Source organism: Telopea speciosissima, chromosome 1 (assembly GCF_018873765.1).
Source record: "Telopea speciosissima isolate NSW1024214 ecotype Mountain lineage chromosome 1, Tspe_v1, whole genome shotgun sequence".
In the NCBI taxonomy this organism is placed as follows: domain Eukaryota; kingdom Viridiplantae; phylum Streptophyta; class Magnoliopsida; order Proteales; family Proteaceae; genus Telopea; species Telopea speciosissima.
In genome coordinates this window covers 86872061-86898429 of record NC_057916.1, presented here as the reverse complement: position 1 = coordinate 86898429, position 26369 = coordinate 86872061, and the positions used below count along the sequence as shown (strand labels likewise).

General features: G+C 40.9%; 1 protein-coding gene and 2 long non-coding RNA genes across 3 annotated transcripts; 1 reads left to right on the top strand and 2 right to left on the bottom strand.

Moving 5' to 3' along the window:
• Positions 1–4931: 4931 nt before the first annotated feature.
• On the bottom strand, positions 4932–12048 carry LOC122657184. The gene is made up of 3 exons (XR_006332258.1): positions 11918–12048; positions 5138–5143; positions 4932–4945 (listed from the first exon to the last, which is right to left on the bottom strand). It is a non-coding gene; the product is annotated as an uncharacterized LOC122657184 (long non-coding RNA).
• On the top strand, positions 8900–9466 carry LOC122657173. The gene is made up of 2 exons (XR_006332248.1): positions 8900–9032; positions 9247–9466. It is a non-coding gene; the product is annotated as an uncharacterized LOC122657173 (long non-coding RNA).
• On the bottom strand, positions 9273–11907 carry LOC122657111 (transcription factor MTB1). Its single transcript, XM_043851893.1, has 2 exons — positions 9484–11907; positions 9273–9453 (listed from the first exon to the last, which is right to left on the bottom strand). The coding sequence occupies exon 1, from the start codon at positions 11359–11361 to the stop codon at positions 9496–9498; it is 1866 nt and encodes a 621-aa protein (XP_043707828.1). The 5' UTR covers positions 11362–11907; the 3' UTR covers positions 9273–9453; positions 9484–9495.
• Positions 12049–26369: the final 14321 nt, after the last annotated feature.

Below are 26369 nucleotides of genomic sequence, written 5' to 3'. Positions count from 1 at the left end.
TCTTCTTTGGGTTCCTCAATTTATTAGTAACTTCTTCAAGCTAGGCAGAGAATCTCTCTCATTGAAGAGTCACAGGATATCACACTATTATTATTAGCCCCTCCCCATTAGGGGCCCGTGGAGAACTATAAGTAGTAACTAGGAAGGTTCATCATAATTAATTGGTAGTTACCAACTCTTTCTGTTGTTTTTTCAAAATTTAAACGGCTTGATTGTACAATTAGACCGTTGGAAAACATCAATTTTGTGAACAGTGATTGATCCAAGACCAATTGACATTAATTAAAGGGGCAGTCCCAAGGTGTCTACTCATTATCTTAATTAATTAATATAGTTTATAAATAGTATAACATTAACAATGTAACATTCATTGTATATATTCACCCAAAAAACATTCATTGTATATGTACTTCCACTTGGTTTTGCACATACTATGATGATCACCGGTGTGCGAAAAGGCATCGGGCTAACTGGAATACATCTCAGAGCATTTAACAATCATAGTGTATGTACTTCTAGTTGGTTTTGCAGATATGATGATGAACACCGGTGTATAAAAAGTAGGTTTGTAAACGGATCAGATTCGGTTTGAATACGGATCTGATGTAATCGGATTCGGATATTTTTTGGTCGAATACGGATACCTCTAAACGGATTCGGATGGATTTGAATGCGGATTGAATTCGGATTTTCGACCATCCGCTTACACCTCTGCCTTGTGTAACTCGAACCTTCCTCCCCCTAGTGGATACAATTCACTCTCAATCCATAGTTTTAGATCATGATTCTCTTCTCCTCATATTCTAGAACCTGTTGAATCTTAAAAAACCCTCAAGATCATTATTTACTTAATTTTTATAATTAAGTATTCGGATTCGGATTTTTATCAGAGTATTTGGATTTTTTTTCTGGATATCTCTAATCGAATACGGATGCCCCTAAACGGATATGGATGCGGATCGAATTCAGATTTTCGATTATCCATTTACAGCCCTAGGCTAGACTGATTGGCACACATCCTTGAGCATGTAACATTCATTTGCATATGTTCTTCCAGGTTTGCAGATATGATGATGAATACCAGTGTATAAAAAGGCGTCGCCGCATCGGGATCCTCTCCAATGAGGCATCCGATGGTTGGGTTGGCTGGCACACATCCCCAAGCACACTCCTAGCCATCATAATCCATATAAAAGTCGGGTTCGGCTGATCTGGCTTACCTGATTCTTATAAAAAATCTAGGGTTAGTGAAATTTGGAACTGGGTTCCAAACTAATTTTGTTCGATTCTGATCTGATGGGGATTGATCAAAATCCTGATTATGGGTTTTAAAACCCTGAAGAACACCAAGGTAGCAACATATAACATAGATTTAGGTATCGGTTTCGGTATCATATCGATTGTACTGGCAACCAATAGAGATACGAATATTGATACAATATCGATACAGATCAGTTGTATCGGTATTGTAGGAGGCCGGGTAAAATGCTTAAAAAAATCAGTAGTATCAATATTTTTTGTTGTACGATCATCCAATCCAATATTATACCGCCGATTTGTATTGGTATTGGTACCATTGACACCGATACCTAAGGCCTTTGTTCTATTCTGGTTTTGGGTCGGAGTCCGTGAGTATAGATGCTCAACTACTAATAAGTCCACACACATCCATACTCTGCTAATTCCGTGATTCCACATTTATCAGCTATCCAATCACGCACAGAGAGAGCTTTAAGAACAAATAAAACAAACAAATCATCACCTTGAGCATGTGACTCGAACTTCCTTCCCTTCTAGTCTTCAAAGATTAAAAGTAGAGTTACTTTTGAGATTTGGGAGGAAATTTTATAAGGGGGATAAAAAAATAAAAAAACAAAGACCTTCAGAGTAGGCATGTGATGGGGGCAGCAATGTCATTTCATGGGTTGAGAGAGAGTCTAAAAATTAATCCATATGACTTTTAAAAGAAAAATTATCGTCTTCAATTTCTTAAAGTGTGGCAGTGCGGCAGTACTAGGTGGAGAGGTTGACACCTGACAGCTGCCGCATCCAACGGTCCATATCAATGAACTTGAACGGTTGGATGCGGTAATTGCCAGGTGTCGACATATCCACTTAGCATTGCTGCACTGCCACACTTTAAGAATTGGAGAGGATTATAATCCCTTTTAAAATAGGACCCAGTTTTCCTTCAGAAACGGTGAATGGAAATCCATTTACTGTGACGCTTCAAATACGTGTGGTAGGGTATTGGGAGGGCTGTTTGGGCAACATAATAAAACCATATAGGTGTTTGTGAACCTTCACTGCATGATGAAGGAAAACTTTCTCCTACATGGATCGAGTTTTCCTCCACCCACGGTGAATAAGATCCATTCATCGTGGAGAGGGAAAGGGCATCGAGAGTGTATTTTGAGAAGATACTAAAACCTATAGGGGTTAATGAACCCTAGGATTGATGGTGGTGACCCATAGGAAAACTTTCTCCATATAATAATATGCATGTCCATGTGTTCAAATTGACATCTACCATATATCCATCATTCCACGGTCCTAAAAATTGGTTAATCTTTTGGGATTGGTGTGTGATTTGTGTGATTACACTTTCATCAAAAAAATAAAAAAATTAGCTTCTATCATTATTTGTGTGAGAAAAACTCAACCCCAATAGAACAAACTTTCATAACGTTGTTGAAGCATGTATGTTTGGGGAATCTTATCAGCCAGCCACCTTTTAAAAGCTAGATTCTTAGATGCAGGGCAAACTAGATGTATCGGCTTCGAATCTCCATCCCTGGTCCAAAAAGCCCATAAGTTTGCCCCATAAATTTGTCCCCTCTTAACTTTTGAGGCGGGTTTCTATTCTTGTACGGTTCTAAATGGCATTCATCATGCATTGGGAAATGTGCGTAGCAGACCAACCATTGGATGCCTCATTGTACAATTGAACGGGATGCTCATTGGAGAGAATCCAAATTAATATGCATATTTCTGATTTTTAAGTTTTGTTTTATGATTTGGCCAACACCATTTAGGTTGAAACTTAGACACCAAAGCAGAAGACCTCATAGGTCTATTTATCTATAAAATTTCAACCAAGTCTGACATGGCATGTGGGATGTGGGAGAATGTATGTGTGGAGACTGGAGAGTAGATAATTCACTACTCTACACAAAGAGTGATTCCTCTCACCCAAAATTTATTAAATATGCATTATTTCAATTTTCAACCACTCTTTTCTTTCTTTCTTTTTGTAATTTTTATGACACCCAACACTGTTTTTTTTAAGGAGAGGAGAGGGGACCAAAGGATGAAGTCATTCTATTGAATGGAAACATTTTTTTTGTTTTTGGTAGAGATTGAATGGAAACATTATATGTCATCGAATTCGACTTTGAATAGATACCAATTTAAAGCTTTGTTTCCGCCCATTTAGATAATCAGGCTTTTTAGGTTAGGGCATAGACATGTTTTACTTTTGTCGATCGATTATCGGTCCATATTGGGTTTAATCGAACTTTAAACAAGCTAATTGACCAATCAGGTAATACATACAAGTAAAAGTTGTGATAGGTGTTAGTTGGGTCAAAGTTGCTTGTGACTACTCAAATTTGAAGGTAAGTAATCCAATTTAAAACGTTTGGTTGGGGGTAGATATATAGTTTGAACATTTGGTAGATGGAACGATAAGCCTTGCTAATTGCCAGTCCAGAACACCAATTAAAATAGAGTAGTTGATTGTTGAACCAGAATATTTTCTTAGTGACCATTCAAAATTAACTAAGCAACACTTTGTATTAAAAAGGTCTACAAATTGGATCAAAATCAGAAGTGACATTAATGATCAAAATGGACCAGGAAAAAAATAACAGCTATTTTAAACCCCAGCCCAACCCTAGGTCCCTTATACTAAACTAAGGCCCAGCCCGGCCCAGCCCAGCCCAGCCTGAGTTCAAGCTGGGATCTCAGCCCCGAACAGGCCCAATCCAGCCCACTCAGCCAATCCTTCACTGACCCTGGTCGGGCAGGGTTGGTCCTGGTTGACTATGGTGGCCCCTATTTTCGGCACTTTCCTGGTAACGCAGTGCGGGTCAGACCTATATTTTTTTTGGGTAAAGGGATTGGATTTGTTTTTTTAGCTGTATGTATGCTATAATTATGTATAATTGTATATTATATACATAATATACAAATATCGAAAATAGATCGTTGTCTAGTCGTGCAACACTTGCACCAGTATAGGAGCCAATGAGAGCACAACTGCTTGGGTTTACGGTTTAGGCCCAAGGGAAACCTTGGTTACACTAAGCCTCCTCCATCTCGTGTAACGCTTATTTTTTTTTTTTTTGGAATTGGGAGCTTTATATATATTTTTTGTATAGAGGGGGGGGGGATCGAACCGGGGAGGGGATAAGGTACCAGCCAGGAGACTCGGACTCGAGACCTCCTGGGTGAGCATGGGCATGAAGCGCACCACGGCTCACCAACTGAGCTAGGCAATTGTTAGTACGTGTAACGCTTTATTTGTGAGGACTTAAACCTAGGACCCTGTGATTGAAGCACATCATCCTGGCAAGCACAGGGCGACTTAGGCGGATTATCTCATATGAGAAAGAGAGGATGCTAATGTACACCCCATACTCAGCTCAGAGAACCTTTTCCCATTTATTAAAAAAAGGTGATGCCGTTGATGTACAACCAAAATAAATTCACAATGCCAGTTTATCAAATTCAAGCCATTGAATCAAACTAGTTGATTCACACATAAGCATTGTTATATGGATATGAAATCAGTGGTTTGAACTGGTTAACCTATGGACCAGGCCACACACAAGCGTGTAATGCCCAGGTCAACAATTAAAAAAAAAAGGATGCACACAATTACTTTGTATTTTCCTCCCACATTCTCACTCTTTATTAAATATGTGGATTCTCTTTCTCTCTCCTAATTATATATATATATATATTTGCGTTATATCATTGACTTATAGTCTTATATGATGCCAATATAAACGGGCAACCTATAGATCCCTCTCCTAATAATAAATGATTCTTTGCTTCAAAGGAGTCAACTATCACCCCATGTCCCAGGTCGTTGGGGTCAACTGAACGACTTCTGCTTTGCCCTCATTGATACTCTCTCCTATGCTCTTCGCTCAGAGAACCTTTTTCCAAAAACTAATTTTTTTCAAATTAAGTAATTTTCTTTGAAGGATCCCCTCCCAAAAAATTCTATAAATGCAAATTAAAAATAGGTTTTTTTTGGGCGGAGGAAGAAGGGGAACAGAAATCCCCTCTTCTAGTGAAGGAAAGATTTGATCCCAATACCATACTACAACCATGGCCTTGACACATTGAAGTAACCTTGTGGCTACAATCCTTTTTAATTTAATTTTAATGCTTTCAATCTCAAATGGCCTTTTCGTAATCACCTCGTGTATCACTTGAGTATTTTAAACAAAAGGAATAAAGTTCTCTGCAGTGGGGGTGCAGGGTGCAGGGTGCACCCAAATACATGGGTGGTGGGTGAAATGATCAATCCGCCCCCCTAAATGACCCCCTGTCCCACCCCATGTGTTTGGGCGCAACATACGCCTAGATGCGCTGCCACACAGAAAACATGCACCCTTAAAAAACCACAAGGAAGTAAAGAGGAAAGGGAAAGGCCTGATCCGGACCCTATTCATAAACATCAAAGGTTTGATTCTATATTATCATGATCTTATATGTTATGGCCCCTCGTGATGGTGTAAAGGGGAGTGCTTTATTAGGGTTTCTTAGGGAATCCAAATTCCAACACAAAATCTTTACTTCTCCATGCAAAAAAAGATATCACCTGATCATATCAACTTATTTTAACTAACCTAGGACACCTAAAGCTTATCTTATTAAGGTGGTGAACTCCTTTTCGTACCTTCTCCTTTTTAGTTTTATGTTCAAGAGATACCTCAAACACTAAACCTTTATAGAAAGAAAGAAAGAACATGTTTAAAGGTAAAGGTTGGGATGATTTTTGTCTGGGAATGAAGAAAATCTACCATTGCTACTCTGTTCAAGAAAACTAAGAGATACCTCAAACACCTACCTTTATAGAAAGAAAGATTTAAAAGGGAAAGGCTGGGATGATTGTTTATGGGAAGTAACAAAATCAAAATCTACCATTGCTACTCTCTCCACCTATTTACAAAAGCATATATAACATATCCCCATCAGTGGGATGGTTATGACAACTAATTAGCTCATACTTTTTTGATTCAAAAAGAATTTATCAGGTAGCTTCCACTGTGTTTCTTTAACATTTGGAATGAGGAAAGCAGATCATAAGGCAGATAAAGATATTGTACCGCAATGGACAAAAGGATTCATCATATTCATTAAGCAGCTATTAGTGGATGTTGTTTCTGGTGCTAAAGAGAAGAAATTAGTACAAATTATCATTACTACCCATGAGGTGAGGTTCCCGATCGCGTAAATATCAGTGGTCCCCTCGCTATTTTAAAATTTGGAATCAGATCGGGCGAATTGGAGGACCTCTGATCCCAATTTTTGCATTCCGGAGCAGCTGATCCACGCTGGGTTTTTAGGGTTCAGGCAGAATCTGGCTGATTCCCAACTGATTCCGGACAAATCCAAAATGATGAAATCGGATCGGAATCAGTTGGACCCCATTCAGATACCAGAGGATATTATGAAGCAAAGCCTTTTGTTCATATTGCATTAGAAACTTCTTTGTCAAGTCCCATGCAGTCATTTCAAATCCGACTTCGGCCTCACCATCAATGTGGGCTTTAAACTTTGGAATCAGATCACTTGAATCATCCGAGTCCGATCCCATTTCCTGCCAATTCCAAAAGTGCCGATCTAAGAAGGATTTCTACAGTTTATGTTGATTTCCGGCTGAAGCCAATCCTGTAGCCGGTCCACCTATTTGAACCATGTCAATGGTGGTGTTAGGTACTTGATTGATAAACCAAAAGCTCAAGAATTGATGGAACGCGTTATATCAAACTTTTTAATCTATATCATACTAGGTTGGCCTAATCTAACGCTCATACACTAGTTCAGACCCCATTAGGCACATAACAAACCATCACACTTCCGCAACCTTCGTCCTCGGCAACTCTCACTCTAGGCAGCTCTTACTCTGGCAGTAGATAGCTCTTTTCAAGCAGCTCCACCCTACTCTAAAGTTTGACTACCGGTAAATAACCCAATCCTCTCCTAGGTAGCCTTTTCCATGACTCGAACTCGGGACACGGTACCCAACTCTGATACTAAATGTTAGGTATTTGATTGACACAACAAAAGCTCCAAAGCTGATGGAACACATTAAGTCAAACTCTTTAACCTATCTCATACTAAGCTAGTAGAATCTATCCCTCATCCACTAGATCAAATCCCATTAGGCACATAACAGGTGAGTCATGAAAGTGGAAACTTTCTTCAAATCAAGCCTTCTCGGTTCCTACTTGAGTCTAAGAAACTAAATATATAAATAAAATAAAAATTTTGATGCTTGAGAACATGGACCAAGTAAAGGAAATGAGTATCACCAGAATAAATGGGTCCCAATAAACAGAAGCACCAAAAGAGCCCACGAGATAAAATAGTGTCAACGGATTCATCATTTTGGAAGGATTCATTAAAAAGATTCCTCTATAAACTCGGAAGGCCAAACCTTTCTCTGTACCAGTTTTTTGACCAGTCATTTTCTTTTGGACCACTCAAAGAAAATGTTCGAATGCCCATGGAATGAGTCTTCTAATCCACCCATTAAAAGATGTCCCTTAAGAGGAGAAAAGGGTGGTGATGGTTTGACACATACCCCTCTGTGTTTTCTATTGGGTCATTAGATTAGATAATTCAAACATAAAACTAGGTTGAGAACTACACAAGAATTCTGAATCATTATCCTATGTGGTTCCCTGCCTGATACAGTTGTTTGGTTCCTCTCATAAGGGATCGAAAATGACAACCTAACCCCTGCCTGAACACATTGCCCGAGTAAAGTTAAATCATCATTTCCACCCTCCTATGAGAGAAACCAGACAACCATACCGAGCAGCGAACCTGAGAGGGATAAAATTCAAGAATTCTAGCCTTGCAATAACCTTTACTGGCTTCTCCAACATCAAAATGGACTCTATAAGCTACCTCCACAGATGTAATCAGCCGCCCCTGATTTTGATAGTACAATGGTTTTGACTCCACATTGACATCTAGTAGCCAAAGCCTTCTACAAAAGAGGAAACATCTACAGAAAACCTCAAAACAAAAGCTACAGAATGTGGATTATATCCATCCATTGGGCCATCAACAGAAAACCTCAAACAAAAGCTACAGAATGTGGACCACATCCATCCGTTGGGGTTAGAAGCCTTGCCCTATTTGGGTATACAATTATATGTCAAAACCGACTAATCATATTTGATGCCCTAAACGGCTACCGACACACAATGAACCAACCACTCACTCACAAATTGACGAGGGAAGAAGAAAGCAATTAAACGAAGCTCAGCTTATTCACTTTTAAGATCCCATATCAGTCATATGACGGTTGATCGCACATCGGCTCCATAAGGGACTTGGTGGGAGTTGTTAAGGCCTCAGGCTCCCTCACCTTATGAACCAGCTTTTAAAGGCGAGTTTTCCTGAGGTTCTAATCATTCTCAATCCCTGTGTTAAGCTGCTGCTACAAGGCAAATAACATCAAACCAAACACACAGAAGATTTAAATAAGAAACTCACTAGAATTTTCCTAAATTCCATGCATATGTGAAGTGTATCTACATTTTCTTATAACAAATCTCAACAGATTTACAAAATTGAAGTTTCTGAATCTCACAGCAGGAGAAATAACTAATCTCACTAGTTACGACTGTATCAAGTTAACTCTAGGTAATTGTCACTGAATTTTCTAGTCTTAAAGACTCCTATGCTAAATAAACAAATTCAATCAGATTAATAAATTCAACTTTATCGAAATCTATAAATCTGTCTTCCTCCATCTGAGTAAGTTTAATACAGTGCCTGTGAGATCACAAAAACAAAAAAAAAAAGAGGGGAAAAGAAACAGGAATAGATGATTAGAAAAGTGTAATGGATTGAAACATCTCTTTGCGCTTATAATCAAGAAACAATAGTAGAGAACTGAAAACTACTAATCAAGTGAAAAAACACATGAGAATGAGTACTCAATGGACAACAAATCAAAGAAATAATATTAGAGGTTGTGTCAACTTACAGATTAGCCTGCAAATCTAGCTCCCCAGTTGGCAAAATGCAATTAATATATCTATAAATACCGAAGGCACGGTTGATTTGTATATTAAAAACAACCATCGGATAGTAACATCCAGTTCACTATGCTTCCCTTCCTGTATATTAAGAACTTTGTAAAACGAAATTTACTTCCAATGGGTTCTCCATTCTACAAACTAAATCTAAAAACTAAATGGGATCAGATCCAAATATCTATCCAAATTGAGAAGAATGCTACAAGGTATTGGGTTCACCAGAGAAGGCGGCAACTAACTTGTCCTTTGTCAGCGGCTCTGATCCTTGAGATTTGACTACAAATGTATGAAAAACAGTATCATTTCCTGCAGAGATCTTTGATTCCAAGACTGTGATTTGTGCCTCTTTAAACGCAGTGATGACTCTTGATACAGGATGTGAATCCAATGGGCAGCTCACCCGTACGATAACCTCATCATGGGCAGATTGAATGTCAATGTTAGGTGGTCGCATCCGAACCTCTGTGGAGTTCTCTTCTGAAGCCCCCGTCTCTGTGGGCTGGTTAGAAAATTTCTCTCTCTCCGATTCCATGTCCCTAAGCTTCTTCTGAAGCTCAGTGATGTAGGAGATGGCATCTCCAAGCAAGGATGCTTTGTCCATCTTTGAGATGTTGGGCACTACAGCCCTCAATGCATAGAACCTCTGGTTAAGCTTCTCTCGCCGCTGCCGCTCTGCCTCAACATGATTGAGTGGTTCCTCTCTTCCATTTGCAGGCTTCCGTCCCCTTTTCCTTGGTCTCCGCTCATCAACGGGGCCTGAACGATCTTCCTTACATGATGCCTCAACATCTGAGTGCTCTGATTCAATGCTACCGGGCCGTGCAATCACTAAGGCCCTTGAAGTTGCCCCTCCGAAATCAATTTGCCTCTGTGCCTGTGCCTGTGCCTGCTTCTGCACCTGAAATGGATTCAGCCGAGGGTCCTCCCTCACTCCATTACTATGACCATATGATCGATGGGCAGTATCCACATCGTTGTTGATCATCATAATACTACCACCAAACTTCTGATTATTCACAGGGTTTTGAGAACTGAAAACCTCTGTGTTTGGCCCAGGTTTCAGAGGTGTCCAACTCAAACCATGAAGACCCTTCCTGCTATTTGGAAATGGAAGCCTATTTCCGTTGGGATACACATCCCAAAGCCGCTCTTCTACCTTTGCCACAATGAGCTTCTCATTAACTTGAGACCGACCAGGGTTGAGATCCTGCCCGAAAATCTTCGGATATTCATCTGTCCTCTCTCCAAATCCAAAATTAGAGGCCTTGCCATTGTCATCTTTCTTTTTAGTTGGTGGAGGCACGGCCGCTATGGGCATCACCTGAATTGGCGTGGAACTGGAAGCGAACATGGATCGAACAGTCTGCAACACCTCTAAACTTTCAGGTATGGATCTCACGGACCCCAACTCAGCCACCCCAGTTTCTGTTGGGATGAGAACAACTGTCTGTATCCCGGCTGATCTCGCCAAGAGGGATCGGACACAGTAATCAGTAGGCGATTTCAGCGCATCTGAGAGCCAAAAATGCTTCCCCGATCGGAAAGCCTTGCCAGGGGCACCTTCGTCCTGAGGAAAGGAGAAGTACATGGAAGCAAGGAAGAACATCTCTGTATCGGTGACCCTGTCCAGGCCAAATGCATAGCTGTCCTCGTCGGATCCACCGAAGAATGTATGGAGCTTCTGAAGGACCCTCTTCCTCATCTTCTGCTGGGTCTCATCCTGGAATCGAGGCTTCTGTATCCGATTAATTTCGGATTCTTCCCCTTCTTTGGGCTCTCTGCAACAACCATCTCCCCAACCCAGAACCAACTCTCCCGACTTGGACCTGGAAATCTGCCAAAAGATCGCATAGTTCCAACTAAAATTGGACGAGTTGGGGCTCTCAACGAGCTCGGAAAGCTTGTTATGCAAATTACCCCCGCTCCCAACCGCAGATAACAGTCCTTCAGAAGATACTGTGCTCGAAGTCAAATAATCGAAGGCTCGAGCACCCATGACAGCGAAGACCATGGCCTTATCCTCATCGTTCCAAAACCCATCACCCGTTCCAGTCTCCGTCTTCATCTCTTCCCGTACCCTTCCCCAAGCAAAGAGGGGGAGAGAGATAATAAGGAAGAAAGGAAAGGAAATATTCTCACAAGACAGGCTGAAATTTTAGAACCCACATGCACCCACAAAAACCAGAAGAAATTTCTTAACCCTAAACGAAAGAAAAAATCCTACCCACAACCTAAAACTTCAAACCCAGATCTCACACCAAACATATTCAACAGAACCCAACAAGAAATTAAAAAACCCCAATGAAGGTAACCAACATGCATCCGATGTTTCTTTCCCTTTTACAAACAAACAGAAGAGATTTCTAAACTTTTAGATCTCACGAACTCTTGTCGGCCTAGATACAGAAATTAAAACACACCCAAAAAAAAGAGGAGAAAACGAAGCAACTTTGGTGAAATCGAAATTGATAGAAGAGCATACACACCAGTTTAGGGGAACGGGATTGAAATGCTGCAAAGGAGACCAGAAAAAAATTGCAGCTTTAGTTCAACTTCTGGAAACTGAAGCGACGGGTGATAAACATCCACAACCGAAAAAGAGAAATTGCATGTTTCTTTACTCTCGCCCTTCGTTGGCTCGTGTTTGGTCCGTGATTCTGCAGACGCAAGAGTGTGAAAGAGAACCTACAATGTCCACCATAATCACTCAAAATCAAAAAAGGGTTTGGAACTTGGAAGGGAGAGAGAGAGACTAATCTCTACCCTTGATACTGAAATCCTCACCTCACAAGTCACAAAACGTGGAGGCGAGAGGAGATCTAAGCTGATTAGCCTGCAGATTAAGTTAGTTAATTTTATAGGTTAATGAAGTATTATTGGATTTAGCCTTAGATTAGTTGAACCAAGTCAATCTAAGCCACCATGGGTGTCTGAAAATACGACCGACCCTATTGAACCAACTAAGACCGGTCTATCGAATTCCTTATTAATTTGGTATTGATTTTGGTTTTTAGAAACCGCTAAGAGACATAAGCCAACCAATCAGACCCCGATCGAAACTGACTGTTAATAGGAAAACCCTGATAAAATCAATAAAAATGAAAAGATTGTAAAAATTAGTCGATAACAGACTGAAACTGACCGAACCAATGGCTATTGATATTGGTTTGATTGTTGTAAACCAGACATCTTACTGATATGATTTTGGTCTGACCCAACTAATCATCCGACCGTTTTGACATCCTTTATGTCTTTTGTAGGGAAGATAAAGGGTGGTTTTGTCTTTTGATGTTATTCCTTCAATTGAGGGTAGAAATCTTAATAAGAAGAAATTTTATTTTTTTTTGAAATAAAATCTTTGGTCTTTGGGGCCAAAATGATCCTTAGTTGGACAACAATAGATGAGATTGTGTCACATGGAAGGATGAGCAAGCAGCTCCAACTATTGGATGTCCAAAAGCTATAAGTCTAAATTGGCAAGCTATCAAATCTCATATTAAAGTCCGACGATGTACCATCATGTATTAACATAACATCTTATACACTTTTTTTTTGGGTGCAAGCATAACATCTTATACACGTTCATGCATGCATTCCCCTCATGGTTCCGAACAATGCCTACCTGGTTGCGTGGGGTTTTAATTCTCCTTCAGCGGTGGTTGGAGCTTGAGGATTCAGCCTAGCAAAAACAGGGAGGGGTTTGATCATTTCACAAGGAGGGGCCCATTTATGAAATGACCCAAACATCCCTTGTTTTGTTGGGCTGGAGAATGCCTGCCTAGTTGCTTGGGGTTCTAGCTCTCCTTCAGTGGTGGCTGGAGCTCAAGGATTCAGCCTAGCAAAAATAAGGAGGGGCTCATTTATGAAATGACCCAAACATCTCTTGTTTTATTGGGTTGGAGGATCCTCTAGCTCCTGCCACAGTTGGAGAAGAACCGAATTGGATTGCGTATAGCGTGAAGCCTACACTCAAACATAAGAGTAAAATTACTGTCATGTCCAATGAAATTAAAAACCTCTTAACTACATACATTTGTAATCATGGTTTGAGGTATCGTTACCGTATCGCCTGTATCAGGTGAAACAGGACCAAAGTGTCATGTGCGATTGCAAAAACTACCAAGTATTGTCATATGGTGTATGGTCTTATAGGAAACCGCTTGTTATTGCAAGATCTTCTCGACCACACACACATGAGTCTCATGACTGTTGAGTGATGGGCACACGCTTTCACGGGATTAGATCATATTTTGAATAAATTTGGGATTTGATTCAGAAACCCCATCGAGAAGGGAAAGGAAACAAAAAGGGCCTACCATGGGGAGTCATCAGGTCATGTGGTTGTGAATCTTTCCAACCACTATACACCTTCCCAGTTCCCTTCCAACCCATCCCCTAAAACCCCAAATAAGTAACGCCACGTTGTACGGAAACGATGTGAATGAGACGCTCCGACTCGAGAAATTAACTCTGCATGCTTTTGGTGCAAAAGAAAAATAAATTTACCTCACTTAACCCCCCCCCCCCTTCCCCGAACCTAACTTAATTCACGGGCACAATGCATGCGCAGTTGTTTTCTTTCTCGTGCCTGCTCAGTGCTTCACCGCCCTGTGTGCGCCCACGGAGACGGATGGTGTAATCAGAATTACAGAGGTCTCGTCGGTTTTTATTCTGTCACGTGACATCTGCCACGGTGAAACCTTAAAAAATAGGTTAAAGAATGTTGCTACCTAGGCGCGTGAGGTGCGCTGCCCCTGCACTCAGAGGTATGCGAAATGTTAATTTTATAGTATTGCGGTGGTTGTTTCACATAGTTCTATGTCGGGACGTAAAGGTAGTGCACCACATGTGTCGAGGGTTTGAGGCAGCGTTTTCTTGCAAATTTTTTTTTTCAACATTAGTGGAATTGGGACACACTGCCTTACTTGCCAAAGATAGGGCCTTCTTGACAAGAGAGTGAGCAATAATATTTACATCTTGCTACAACAGGAGTTGGCTTGAATCTTCAAGGCGCGTTACAAAATCGTTGTCCTTAAGACGAAATTCGTCCCTACTTCAAGATGCAAATAGGTTGCAGACGAATTGTCTCCCAGGATATAATGAAGTCCAAACTTGTTGATTATCTTTGTTGCGTATTGCACAAACGAAGCCAAGATCGATGCCTGAAACCTTTTTGAAAAACAGAAACACCAGTAGCAGAGAGATCTATTTCCTGCAGTAAAACATATTCTCTGCAAGATCACCTTTGAGAATGAGGGAGGAGTAAAACGTTTTGGATATCTGTTCATATTTGAAATACCTTTGGGTATTAATAAGCCACTTGGCGTTCCCAATAGATGGATCGTTCCATCTTTGAATCTGGTCCGTTAGATCGTAACTGTACAATCTAAACTGTCCAAAAATATAACAATCATAGCTGTTGATAAACTCTATACATAGATCTTATCTAGATTCAAATTGGACCACTGGATCAAAATGCTAAGTGCATGCGCCATTAACCATGCCACACGTGCACGCTCGAACAAAAGCCCCTGTACATACACGATAGCATTCAACATATTTATTAATTAAAAACAACAAGTAGTGCTTTATTAAATATATCCAAAGAAACAACTTTACGTTTCCGATGTGAGACTATTCCCAATGCCATTATGTTGAAAAACCTCCAGCACATCTCTAGGAATAAAAGAAAATTGACAAACTGAAAAAATGCAGAGCTAAGGTGTGAATGTCCTCCACAATTTCAGCAATAGCCAATGGAGATGGTACAACAGTGTCTACCAAAAAGGCCATTAGACTTGAGTTATCAAACTCCACGATAATATGAGAAAGATCCAGACTGGAAGCTGACAGCAAACCACCTCTCATCATAAGAGCTTCTCCCAATAAAATTTCTGAAAACGCAAGGATTGAAATTCAAAAACGATCATGAAGCACCACTCCAATACCACCAGCGAAAGAGAAAAGGGGAAGAACAACATTGCAATTTGGCTTGATGAACCCAGTATATGGCGGGTTCTATTTCTAAGGAGATGATTATGACCTTGGATCAACAGAATCTACGAAATGCACCAACCTGAATTCCTGAAACAGTTGTTGCACCGTGGAAAAAACACTTCAATAGAAATTCAATTCCATGGTAATGAAGAAAAAATAGGGAGAAAGGGGGGGAGTATTATTAGCTGAAGATTGGGGAAAGTCATCCTCCACAAAAATTTTAATCTAATCTATGTAATGTAGGATTATGACCTCCACACTCCAGGGGGTCCAAAATGGTGATATCAAATTAAATGGAATCAAAACTCGTTAACCTCCGGCAGTCCAGATGGGACTGTTATGATTCTGTAAAAGTTCAGTTCAGTTCAGTTCAATTCCATTCTTTGTTTTTTTAAAAGAATCATTGTTCACATGATCCACAACAACATTTAATTTTTATTTCCTTTTTAAGTAATATTTAAGGAATCAGGGCCAGGTCGTGCTGTTCTGCGTATCACGCTGTCAGAGCAGCTTTATTAAACAAGAAAAGAAGGCGCGTTTAACGAGGACACGTGATCGAGAAAGGCCACACACGTTGTCTGCCAATTACGACATCTCGTCTCGTTAGGTCTCGTTTCGTTCCTACAGCCTATCAGGATTCAGGATTTTAGGTCAGAGAAGAGTTTGTTTGTTGGTTGTGTCGTCTCGTCTCGTTTCGTTTCGTCTCGTCTCTCCTCAAACTCAAATTATTCAAAATCTCATCAAGGAATGACGGTGACGGTGAAGGTGAAGGTGACAGACTTCCTCGGTAGCAACGGACCTGATACGTTCAGGTAAAACTTGTGAAGAGCACGAGATGTTAACGTGAAGAGGTGGTGGGGGTGTGGAAAACTAACGTGAACCGCATTTAATAAATATGGCTTTAAAGTCGCTATAACGTGTTCGGCGTGTGTGTTCATATGGAAATTTTTTTTTTTATAAAAGAGATACCCCACGTGACTTCTCTTTCCCACCGTCTTCCCTTCGAGTTTTGACACCCTAATCTAAGGGTGTCAAAACCTAGGCCAAAGCGTTAAGATCGATCGAAATCGATCAAAAAAACTTGAATCGAATTGAATCGATTCTTATTGGATTTATTTTGGACTGAGGTATTGCAAGATCGATTGAAAATCAGACCGCACCAGATCAATCGATAACAAACCAAAAATCGAACCAAATGAAACCAATAAAAAAACATAGAATATAAGGTTACGAATAGGTGGATTGATTAGTGATTACTCGTTGATTTCAATATTAGTGAGCAATTTTCTGGTTCTAAGGGGAATTGTTACAAATCAATGAGCATGAAATTAATAAAAAAAGAAATTGATTTGTAACCATGCTTCTTCCATTGATCTCCTTGTTTACTAAACAAAATTAGTTGGTTATTCAAAATGATTTGATAGTAGGGTTCTTTTTGTGATTTCAATATTAATTATCTTCTCAGTGATTATTCATTGATTTCAATTTTAATTACCTTCTCCTTCGGATTAATGATAAATAACTATATGATTTGTAACAATGATTTCGCTACAAACTCTATTTATCCATTGATTTGAATATTAATTATTTTCTATTCTTCCCCATATATTTATTCTTCTTTGTTTGAATCACAACATTAACTGATGAACATATCAAATCATTTATCTTATTTTTCGTTGTATACTTTTTTTTTTTCCACTTGGGAAGGTGAATTGAAGTGTTTTTATTGAATCTTTCCTCACTATAAATTATGAATTTAAGATTTCATTGTGGCTCAAACTCGAAAGCAAACCGATCTAAACCGGTATTAACCCAATATTGAAAATCCGAAATAAACTGAAATCGCACCGGATCGAAAATCGAAGTTTCTTAACGGTTTGGTTTTGGTCTCACCATTCCGAGACCGAAACCCGGTTAAGCTTGACCGAAACCGAGCCTAACCGACCGTTTGACACCCCTACCCTAACCCTAACCCTACCCCTATTCCTCCTAATTATATTTCCGCATCGTTTATCTTATTAATGTAGGGTTCAGCCACCATCTTAGGGTCTAAAACATCCTCCAATGAAACCGATAATATCCTCCTCCTTTGTACGATATCTTATCCCGTCCATCCGGAAGACTTGGTTAAGGGATTCCTCTTCACCATGACTTAAAGAAATCTTGTTCCTATTTATATTCTTTTATGCCAAAAGGGCATCCGATTGGCGTGACAAGATGATATCCTACGTAGAAGGCAAGAGGTTATTTCATGTGAAGAGGAAAGAAATAAACACATAATGAGATTCGAGGGTTATTACATGTGAAGAGAAAAGAAATAAACACATAATGAGATACGTGTTACTGACTCTTGCCCAGAAGGGTAGAGAACTTTTTGCTTCTCTTATAGATCTTTTCTACAAACTAAAAACCCAAAAACTAATCCCCTCAAGGGTGTCAATTGGTTCAATTTTGATTCGATTCAAGTTATAATATTTACAAATTATTTTGGTTCAAAATATGTACAAATTAATACCTATTTATTTTTTAGAACCTCAATTCATCAATGAATCGGATTGGATCGATTTTATTTGTCTTTTTTGTAATTTTGGTTTCATTTGGTTGATGTATAATCTCGATAATTTGGTTTAACATTAATCAATTTTGTTTGGTTCATAAAAGGACTGAAATATCTCGCAAGGCACAAAAGAGGAGATGGAATAGAATTACAAAAGAAAAGGACCTTTATCCGGTGCTGTAACTGGAGAGCTGCTGTGCGCATCATGTGGCGCAGCAGTGGCCATGTGCACACAATGGGGTCCGCTGTGCACATATGGCCGCTGTTGTACCGTACAATGCGCACAACAGCTCTCCAATTACAGCAGTGGAAAAAAAATTCAAAAGAGAAGTTAAAAGAAAATGGAGGCAGAAGAAACAAAGTGAAAGATGATATTATCAAACAAAATGAAGTTAGAATTTCGACAACCAAAACCAAAACCATTTTTTTTTTTCCGTTTGATTTTATATAATCAATTTCTAGTCGGGTTTTAAACTGACACCCTTCACCCTCCTTGTTTTTATCTTTTCCATCCCATTTGGTCATTTTTATCGCGAGGATTCTTCAATCTCTCTAGATATGATGTTCTTACCATCGTTAACTAGGTCCCTTATGTATAGTTCTTTTTGTATGCACATTGGACCCATCATGGACTCATGGTCAGGATTTTAGGTATTTGTATCACATCGAGTGTATTGGCTGATTTGTATTGGTATTGATCGTGATCAATATTGTTACCAATAATTCCATGCATTTAAACAGTATAAAAATACCTGCACTACCCCATTTTTAGATTATATTATATTTAGGGGGAAAAAAGCCTCTTGATCGTGTGGCCCCCGTGCCCAGACACAAGGGCACATTGAATTACCATCTTATCACCTTTCTTTTATTTTAATTTATAAAGTACGTTTATTTTTTTTTTGATAGATAGATCCCAAGGAGAGTTGAACTCATGACCTCTTATTTATGAGGTGTTGGTCCTTGCATTTATGGAGTAGATTAGTGCGATATGCCCTCTCATAGGGGTTTTTTTTTCTTTATATAAATGATATTATTCCCAGATTTAGATCCTCTATTGTCGAGTTGCCCGGCAGGATGGTACTGTCGAGACACAACAAGGCAAGGAATGACCGCCTTGCCTCTGCCTGAGTGCCTTGCCCGAGCAGGAGTAAGGCAGTCATTCACCGCCTCGCTGTGTCTCGACAGTACCATCTTACCGGGCAGCTCGACGTAGAGGATCCAAATTGACCGTTCCTTGTGCCCCTGTTTAGTAAGGTTTGGGAGATTCTCAGCACATGGGTTGACGTTGATCATCACTATCGCATCGTGGCTCTAGATTTTCCAAAGGTATAGTGAGAAGTGAGAACACGTGTGGGGACCAAACTAGGTCACCTAACAATATCATATTAGGAAAAGTATATCTAGGGTTATTTGATTATGTAGATAGAGTGGGTAAAAAGTTTAGCATAACCTCTGGTTATCTTATCTTCCCGTTAACATCACCATGTGAATCATCTGGGATGGAAGCAATTATTTTCAAATTAATTTTTTTTGTACAAAGCAACAAAGCACAGCTGGTTTGAGGCTAGTATAGTACAGCTTAGCCTCCGAGGTTTCCAGTTTGAGATCTCCTTTTCTTCTAGTTTTGGATTCCCATCATCACCCCCTACAAAAAAAAATGTCTCCAAGCTGTCAGCCTAGGCTATGCAATTTGACATTATTAATATAGCCTATGCGACTGTCAAGGGAGCATGGATAGAAGATTGAAGTCACGCTTGACCTATTTTGATAATTTTATAGATATTCAATGATCAGAATTATCACATCACTCTTTCATACGATAGAATGTATATATTTGTCCATTAATTTTATCCGTAGATTACCAACCACAAAAAATCTCACAGAATCTAAGGTTTACAATTCATTTCAACCAAAAGATACAACTTGAGAAATCTCAATTTTAAGTCAATTTCAGGATTGTAATACTAATTATATTTTCCAAAGTTGGCAAATAATATTTTGGGAGGCACAATAATAGCACTTTGGTTCTTCCTCTGATGTGGTTCACATTGCATGAGATGGCACGCGTGCCATTAGTACCACATTTGAAATGGCACCCACATAGACATTTCAATCTAAAAATAAATTCCTTCTTCAGTAACAATAAAAGTTTTTGTGGTCCGCAATTCATGACAAAACTAATGGTTGAGCTTAGCTGTTTTGCTATGTAAAAAAGTGATGTGGCAATTATTACCATTGGATATATATAAAAAATGGGGTGATGTTCTTTGTTCGGGAGTGCACGGGGGCTCAGGCTGCGCCCAAACACATGGGCGTGATACATCATTTCAGCCATTTAGAGAATGGGGGCGGTCATTTCACCCACCCCCATGTGTTTGGGCACATCAACATTTCCCCATAAAAAATAATCTAAATTTGAATACATGTCAACATTCATCCTTAAATTCAATCATTTATCGTTCTTTATGTTTATGTTTCCCTTATAGTCACCGGAACCCTTTTAGCAGTCATGAATTTTCTCATATTTTGTTTTGCCGCTTGATCAACTTCAATTGGACAGAAATTTGACATGTGAAGACGTTGGGATCTATTTTTCAAAAAAAAAAAATTCAGTTCCACTTGAACTACCACGTTGGATTACCATGACAAAAATCACTCTTTTCTGAGCTAAAGAATGGAAACCCGAATTTTTTCCTCATGCAAATTTACCTTAGGATTGAGGTATTTTTCACCATGGGCATTAATTTGGGGGAGGGGGGGACGAGAATCATAATGAGGGTAGGGGCATTTTCAATCTTTCTTCTTGTATATTGAGGGAGTATTAATGATTGTCAGATCGTGGGTTTTCCTTTACTGTATGTGGTGCTTTCAAAGTATTTTCCAACCCCATCGATGACCCCTTGCTCGGGTGGTTTGTGGTATTACATCGCAAGAGGCAAGTCTTGCATATTTCTTTTATTTTTTTCACCTGAAATGATATTATTGCCGTCCTATGTATGAAACAATACCATCGCACCTTTTCCTATATTACTTGCTTGGAGAACTTTTTCCCTAACAAAATATGTTGTTATGTCACATAATAATATTTAACTTGTAAAATAAAGCATAGTTCTAGGACATAAAACAATATATTTTGTTTGGGTAATGTGTCAAATAATTTGTAACTTTATTTTTTTACTCATTTAGTAAGAAACACATTTTTTTTCTTCTAAAAAGAGTAATAGTGTCATTTCACCGGGTATTAAAAAAATGGGCATGAAAATGACCTTTTTTTTGGTAATGATATATTGAATTGTCACTATCAACTTATCTTTGTAAAGTGTTTATACCTATATTTTAAAGAACTTTTGGGAATAGGATAAAAGGCAATTAAAAGGTGTCAAGTTCTAAATATATTTATAGATGTCATTCAGGTGTTCCCATAGATATATATTATTTGGGAAAAATGAACTTGTCTATGACGTACTGTGCCCCTGCACATGCGCCCTAGCCAATGGTAGGGTCACACAGGCATCGACCAGGGGGACCAAGGGGAGTGCACAATGGTCATTTCGTGTGCCATTGTGTCCACTTTCTCCGAGAGAGAACACTACCCATACTATTATTCACATCCCTCAAGGTGTAACCTTACCTTTTTGCCCTTAAAACTTAAAAATTTATGTATATATTCATCTACGTAACCTTACCTTTTCTAAAAAGAATAGTTTTTTTCTTTTTGGATAGGCTAAATCTTGTTCTTTCATTCATATAGCTAGGTCTAAAAATATAATTGTCTACTCAATTTCCAAATGAACAATGACTTACCCTCATCAGGGGTATTGAAGTCCTCTTATTCTGATTATTTTCTTTAAGATTGTACTTCAACTTTTGCCCAATGAAGCTTAATGATATATCTTACATCTTTCTCCATCATGGGTTTTCACCACAAAAAATAAAAATAAAAATAAAAATAAAGTGACTTTCGACTTTAAAATATACTTAGCTTTAACACTTTTGATCTTTCACCCCCTTTTTCGTTTTGCGCTTTGGACTTTAGATCACAACTTTGTTTTAACTAAAGCCTCAATAAATAAAAGAGAAAAAAGAACTTAAAACTTTGTCCGAAATGTGATTTACATCAGTTCTCACATGAGTCTATCTCTCTCCTCTGTATATGAAAAGACACCTCTGCTTCCTTGTTTTGAGGAAGAGAAAAATAGGCTCATGGGAGTACTGGCATAGGCCACACTCTCAGACAGAAAACTAATTCCCAAATAAAATATAGGGGGAGCATTCTCTCTTGGGAGTGTAGGGGCCAGAGGCGGGGCAGTCAATGAGAGTACACGTTGGCATCTCAGGGGCAGGATTTTCCCCTTTCATGGGGGTGAGGCAATCATTTCACCCCCTATTGTGTCAGGGCGTGGCCTGCCCTCCCCCCCCCCCACCCAAAAAGAACATTTTTCCTAAAAAATTATTAGAAAATTTTTCCATGCTTTCATCCCAAGTATCATTTTTTATTGGGAAAAGAACATTGTCAGGTTGCTTATTGTATGCTTACGCCTCCTTATGTCTATCTCTCTCCTCCCACAATAGAGGGTAGATATGTCATTTCATAAGAGAGAAAAGAGAGATAGACAAAAAGAGGAGCTAACGTATGTAAACGCAGTTGTACAAGAAATTCAATCCATTTTTTTTTTAATAACTTCAACTAGGGAGGATTTGGGAAATGATCCCTTAGTAATATTTCATTTGTTTTGCATTACTCAAATAAAAAAATCTAAGGAGGAAAGCTTTTTTTTTCTTTTTTTTGGTGAGATATCTAAGGAGGAAAGCTGCAATAAGAGAGCTTCTACAGTGAAGCATATGATAATTTACCAAAATTTTTTTCTTTTTTTGAAGCATGATGTAACTTTGCGTGGCCTAATAGATCTGGAATGTCTAGGGGCTTGTGCCCAAACTCTAACAAACTGTTGGGCCTCAGCCTGCTTCCCAGAGGATTAGGGATCCAATAGAATAGTTGTACCCAACTGCGGAGCACATCCCTGATTGAATAATTTAAGTCAGTAATATGATATAGGAAAAGGGGACAGGGTACGCTTGCAGCTCTGTGTCTATCTCTCTTCTCTTCTTCTCTTCACATGAAATGACCTCATTGCCCTTTAATATACGATATTGTTTTGCCGCATGCCATTGGTGCACTCCTCTATGACACTTGCTCAAAGAACCCTCTGCCGCTAATTTCTGTTTTGGAGAGAGTTTTATTTGAGCGAGCATATGGAGAACCCACCAATAGGGGATGGGTTATAATACTGGAAGCAATTTTCTGTCCGGGAGTGTGGCCTATGCCAGTGCACCCATGTTTCTATATCTCTCCTCCTCAAAACAAGGGGGCAGAGGTGTCTTTTCATATGAGGAAGAGAGAGATAGACTCATGGGAGTGCTGGCGTAGGCCACACTCTCGGACAGAGTTATTTTTCCCAAATCTTTAATAGGGGCAGGAGGAGAGAGAGAAGCTGTTAGCAACTCAAAAATAATTTTCCTTTTCAATTTTATCCTTAATTTGGCTAGCTTTTAGTTTGTAGGTTGATGTGTCATAAAATCCCCCAACCAACCAAAAGCTACCACGTAAACGTACTGGAACTGAATACGAGGCCGAGGTCGAGGCCAAGACCGAGCACTGAGGCCGTGATAGGGCATAAAATCACCTCACCAATTAGAAACTGCCACGTGGCCGACCTGAGGTCAGTCCAAGAACCGAACTGAGCTGAGCAGGAAACCGGGCAGACCTGGTCTCCGATAGGTCACCTGACAGAGCCGAGCTCACACAAGGCAGCCATAAACTCCTGACCGAGCATACACAGGACATCCTAGGCCGAGCTGACTGCCAAGACCGACCTAACAGGCCGACCTCCCAGGCCAAGGTGACTGCCAAGATCGACCTACCAGGCAGACCTCCTAGGCCGACCTCCGAGGCCGAGCCCTCCTCCACAGAGGTTACCATAGCGCCCCACCAGGGATCGCAGGGCCACGTCAGCACATCCCGAGAATCACAGGATAAGGATCGAGCCACGATCCCAGCGCAATACGAAATCACACTTTACATGGACTCTTACCTTAATAAGAGCCCGACCCCAAACATAGCTCTCCACTCCGCTCTACGCGAGAGAGCCTTCCAAAAGAAGGACTCCTACCATACTAGGACTCTCCCAACTGCCTCATCTCATCCTCACTCTATAAATACCCGGTATGGAGCACCATTCCTCATCTCACTTTTACTAGCGATTCTGTTGTTGCCGGTGATCTAACTTTAGCATCGAGAGTCTTAGGCCGGAGCCACACCGGCTCTCTTGTGCTCCTCACTTGGTCTTTGCAGGCTCATCCGTGGGCGAACCAAGCATCGAAGATTTTCACACGCAACAGATTTGGCGCCGTCTGTGGGAACGACATCAGCAAGTCATTGTCGTTTCTACCAACCTCAAGAGTAGCAACAATGGTGCACACGAGATCAGGTCAACATGGCTCAACCTCTCGAGGAGATGAGTTGCAACCTAATAGGCAGGCGAGACAATCGCCACCCCCGGAGACGTCGCGGCAAGGGGCGGCAGGAAGACCCCCACGAGGGGGAGGTGCTTCGCGCAATGCCGGTACCACTGTCAATTCCACTCCACCAGTGAACGGGGGCAATGGGGAAAGTGTACTAGACGCGGCGGCGATAGACCAAACTCAGGCCGAGCCGAATGGCTGAACTTGTCGCTGCCACCACTTTTGCCAGAGAGTTTGGATCCTGAAGGGCCGGCGAATAATCGACAGGTTATGGATTTGTAATTGCAGATGCTTCAAACTAACGAGATGTTGCGCACCTTCATGACCTAGATGGCTCAGGGCGGGCTAATGGGTCAACCATCGATCGCGCCCCCGCAGGCACATGCGCATGAAATAGAAGATCCACGATAGCACGGTGATCGACAGAGGGCCGAGCTTAGTCGAGCCGCGTCATCCCATCCCCGAGGCCGAAGAACTCCACCTCCACTACTAAGTGGGAGTAATCGGCGAGATGAGCAAGGACATCGTCGAAGCCCGAGGGCCACAGAGGCCATCGAGCCAGCAAGGTTAGCTACGCAGAGATTGATCTTTTCTGGATGACTTGGTGACGGTGAAGGACTGAGGAGACACCAAGACCGGCGTGAAGAGCCACGAGTGCGACGCTCTACAAGGGAAGAAGAGGATTCTCGCCATAGCCCTTGCCGACGAAGCCCACTTCCCCGAAGAGATGGACAAAGGAGCCCATATGAGTCTGACTACAGAGATGACGGGCACACTAGGAGAAGTGATGTTGGCAGAGCCGACCATAATGGCCGACCTCGTCAACACGAGCGAGAGGATCAGGTTGGCCGACCTCATCAGGATGAGCTGGCCGACCATAACGACAGACTTCAGCAGGAAAAAGCGCAAGACCCCATCCGAGCTGAGGAATAAAATGGCCGAGCTCCAGAGTCTGAAATAGAGAAAAAGCTAAGGGAGCTGACCGAGCAAGTTGAAGGGCTTAAGAAACAAGCAACTCCGGATGCCTACTCACTGGTCGGGCGTCACCCCTATCCGCCTGAGATCATGACAGCACCGCTTCCTATAGGGTTCAAACCACCTCCCTTTGACCGGTATGATGGGACTACCAACCCGACCGACCACATTAACTACTTCAACGCAATGATGACCATGTACGGCGGGACTGAGATTATTTCTTGCCGAGCTTTCCCCTCGTCCCTAAAGGGTACGACAACTTCTTGGTTCTCATGGCTATCGCCGAACTCTATTACAAGCTTTGCCCAACTTTGTTCGAGCCTTCGTCACGTGTTTCCAAAGTAGCATGAAGCATAAGAAGACGACGGTGAACCTCCTCAGCGTGAAACAGAGGTCGAACGAGTCGATCTGGTCGTACGTCTCCCGGTTCAATAAAGAATCCCTGGATGTTAGAGACCTGGATGAGGCCACAGCTCACACCGCAATGAGCAATGGACTTACACATGAAGACCTGATCAAGGACTTGGCTCGAAAGCCGACCAAAAGTATGGCCGAGCTCCTCGACAGGTGTAACGAGTTTGCGAAAATGGAAGACGTTCTCCAAGCACGCAAGGGGAATGAAAACGAGGGAGAGAATAAAAGGTCAACGACTGATGACTGAAGGGATGAAAAGCGGACCAAGACTGATCGCAGAGCTGAGAGCTCAGAGTCCCGAGTACACTCCCTTAAACAAGTCGCGGAAGGAAATTTTGATGCAAATTCAAGACGACGGGTACATACGCCGACCTCGACCGATGCAAGCCAGGTCATCCCGAAACCCCAACAAGTACTGCCTATTCCACAATGACGAAGGCCACGACACCGAGGAGTGCTATCAGCTGAAATGAGAAATCAAAGAGCTGATCAAAGCTGGGCACTTGAAGCGATACATCAAGGGGAGCCGAGAAGAACATGGAAGTCGACGACCCAAAGACCACGATCAAAGGAAGCCCGAGCCGAGGTCTGAGAGCCGGAGGACC

Coding starts and splice junctions, on each gene's coding strand:
- LOC122657111 (XM_043851893.1), bottom strand. CDS start 11,361: ATGAAGACGGAGACTGGAACGGGTGATGGGTTTTGGAACGATGAGGAT.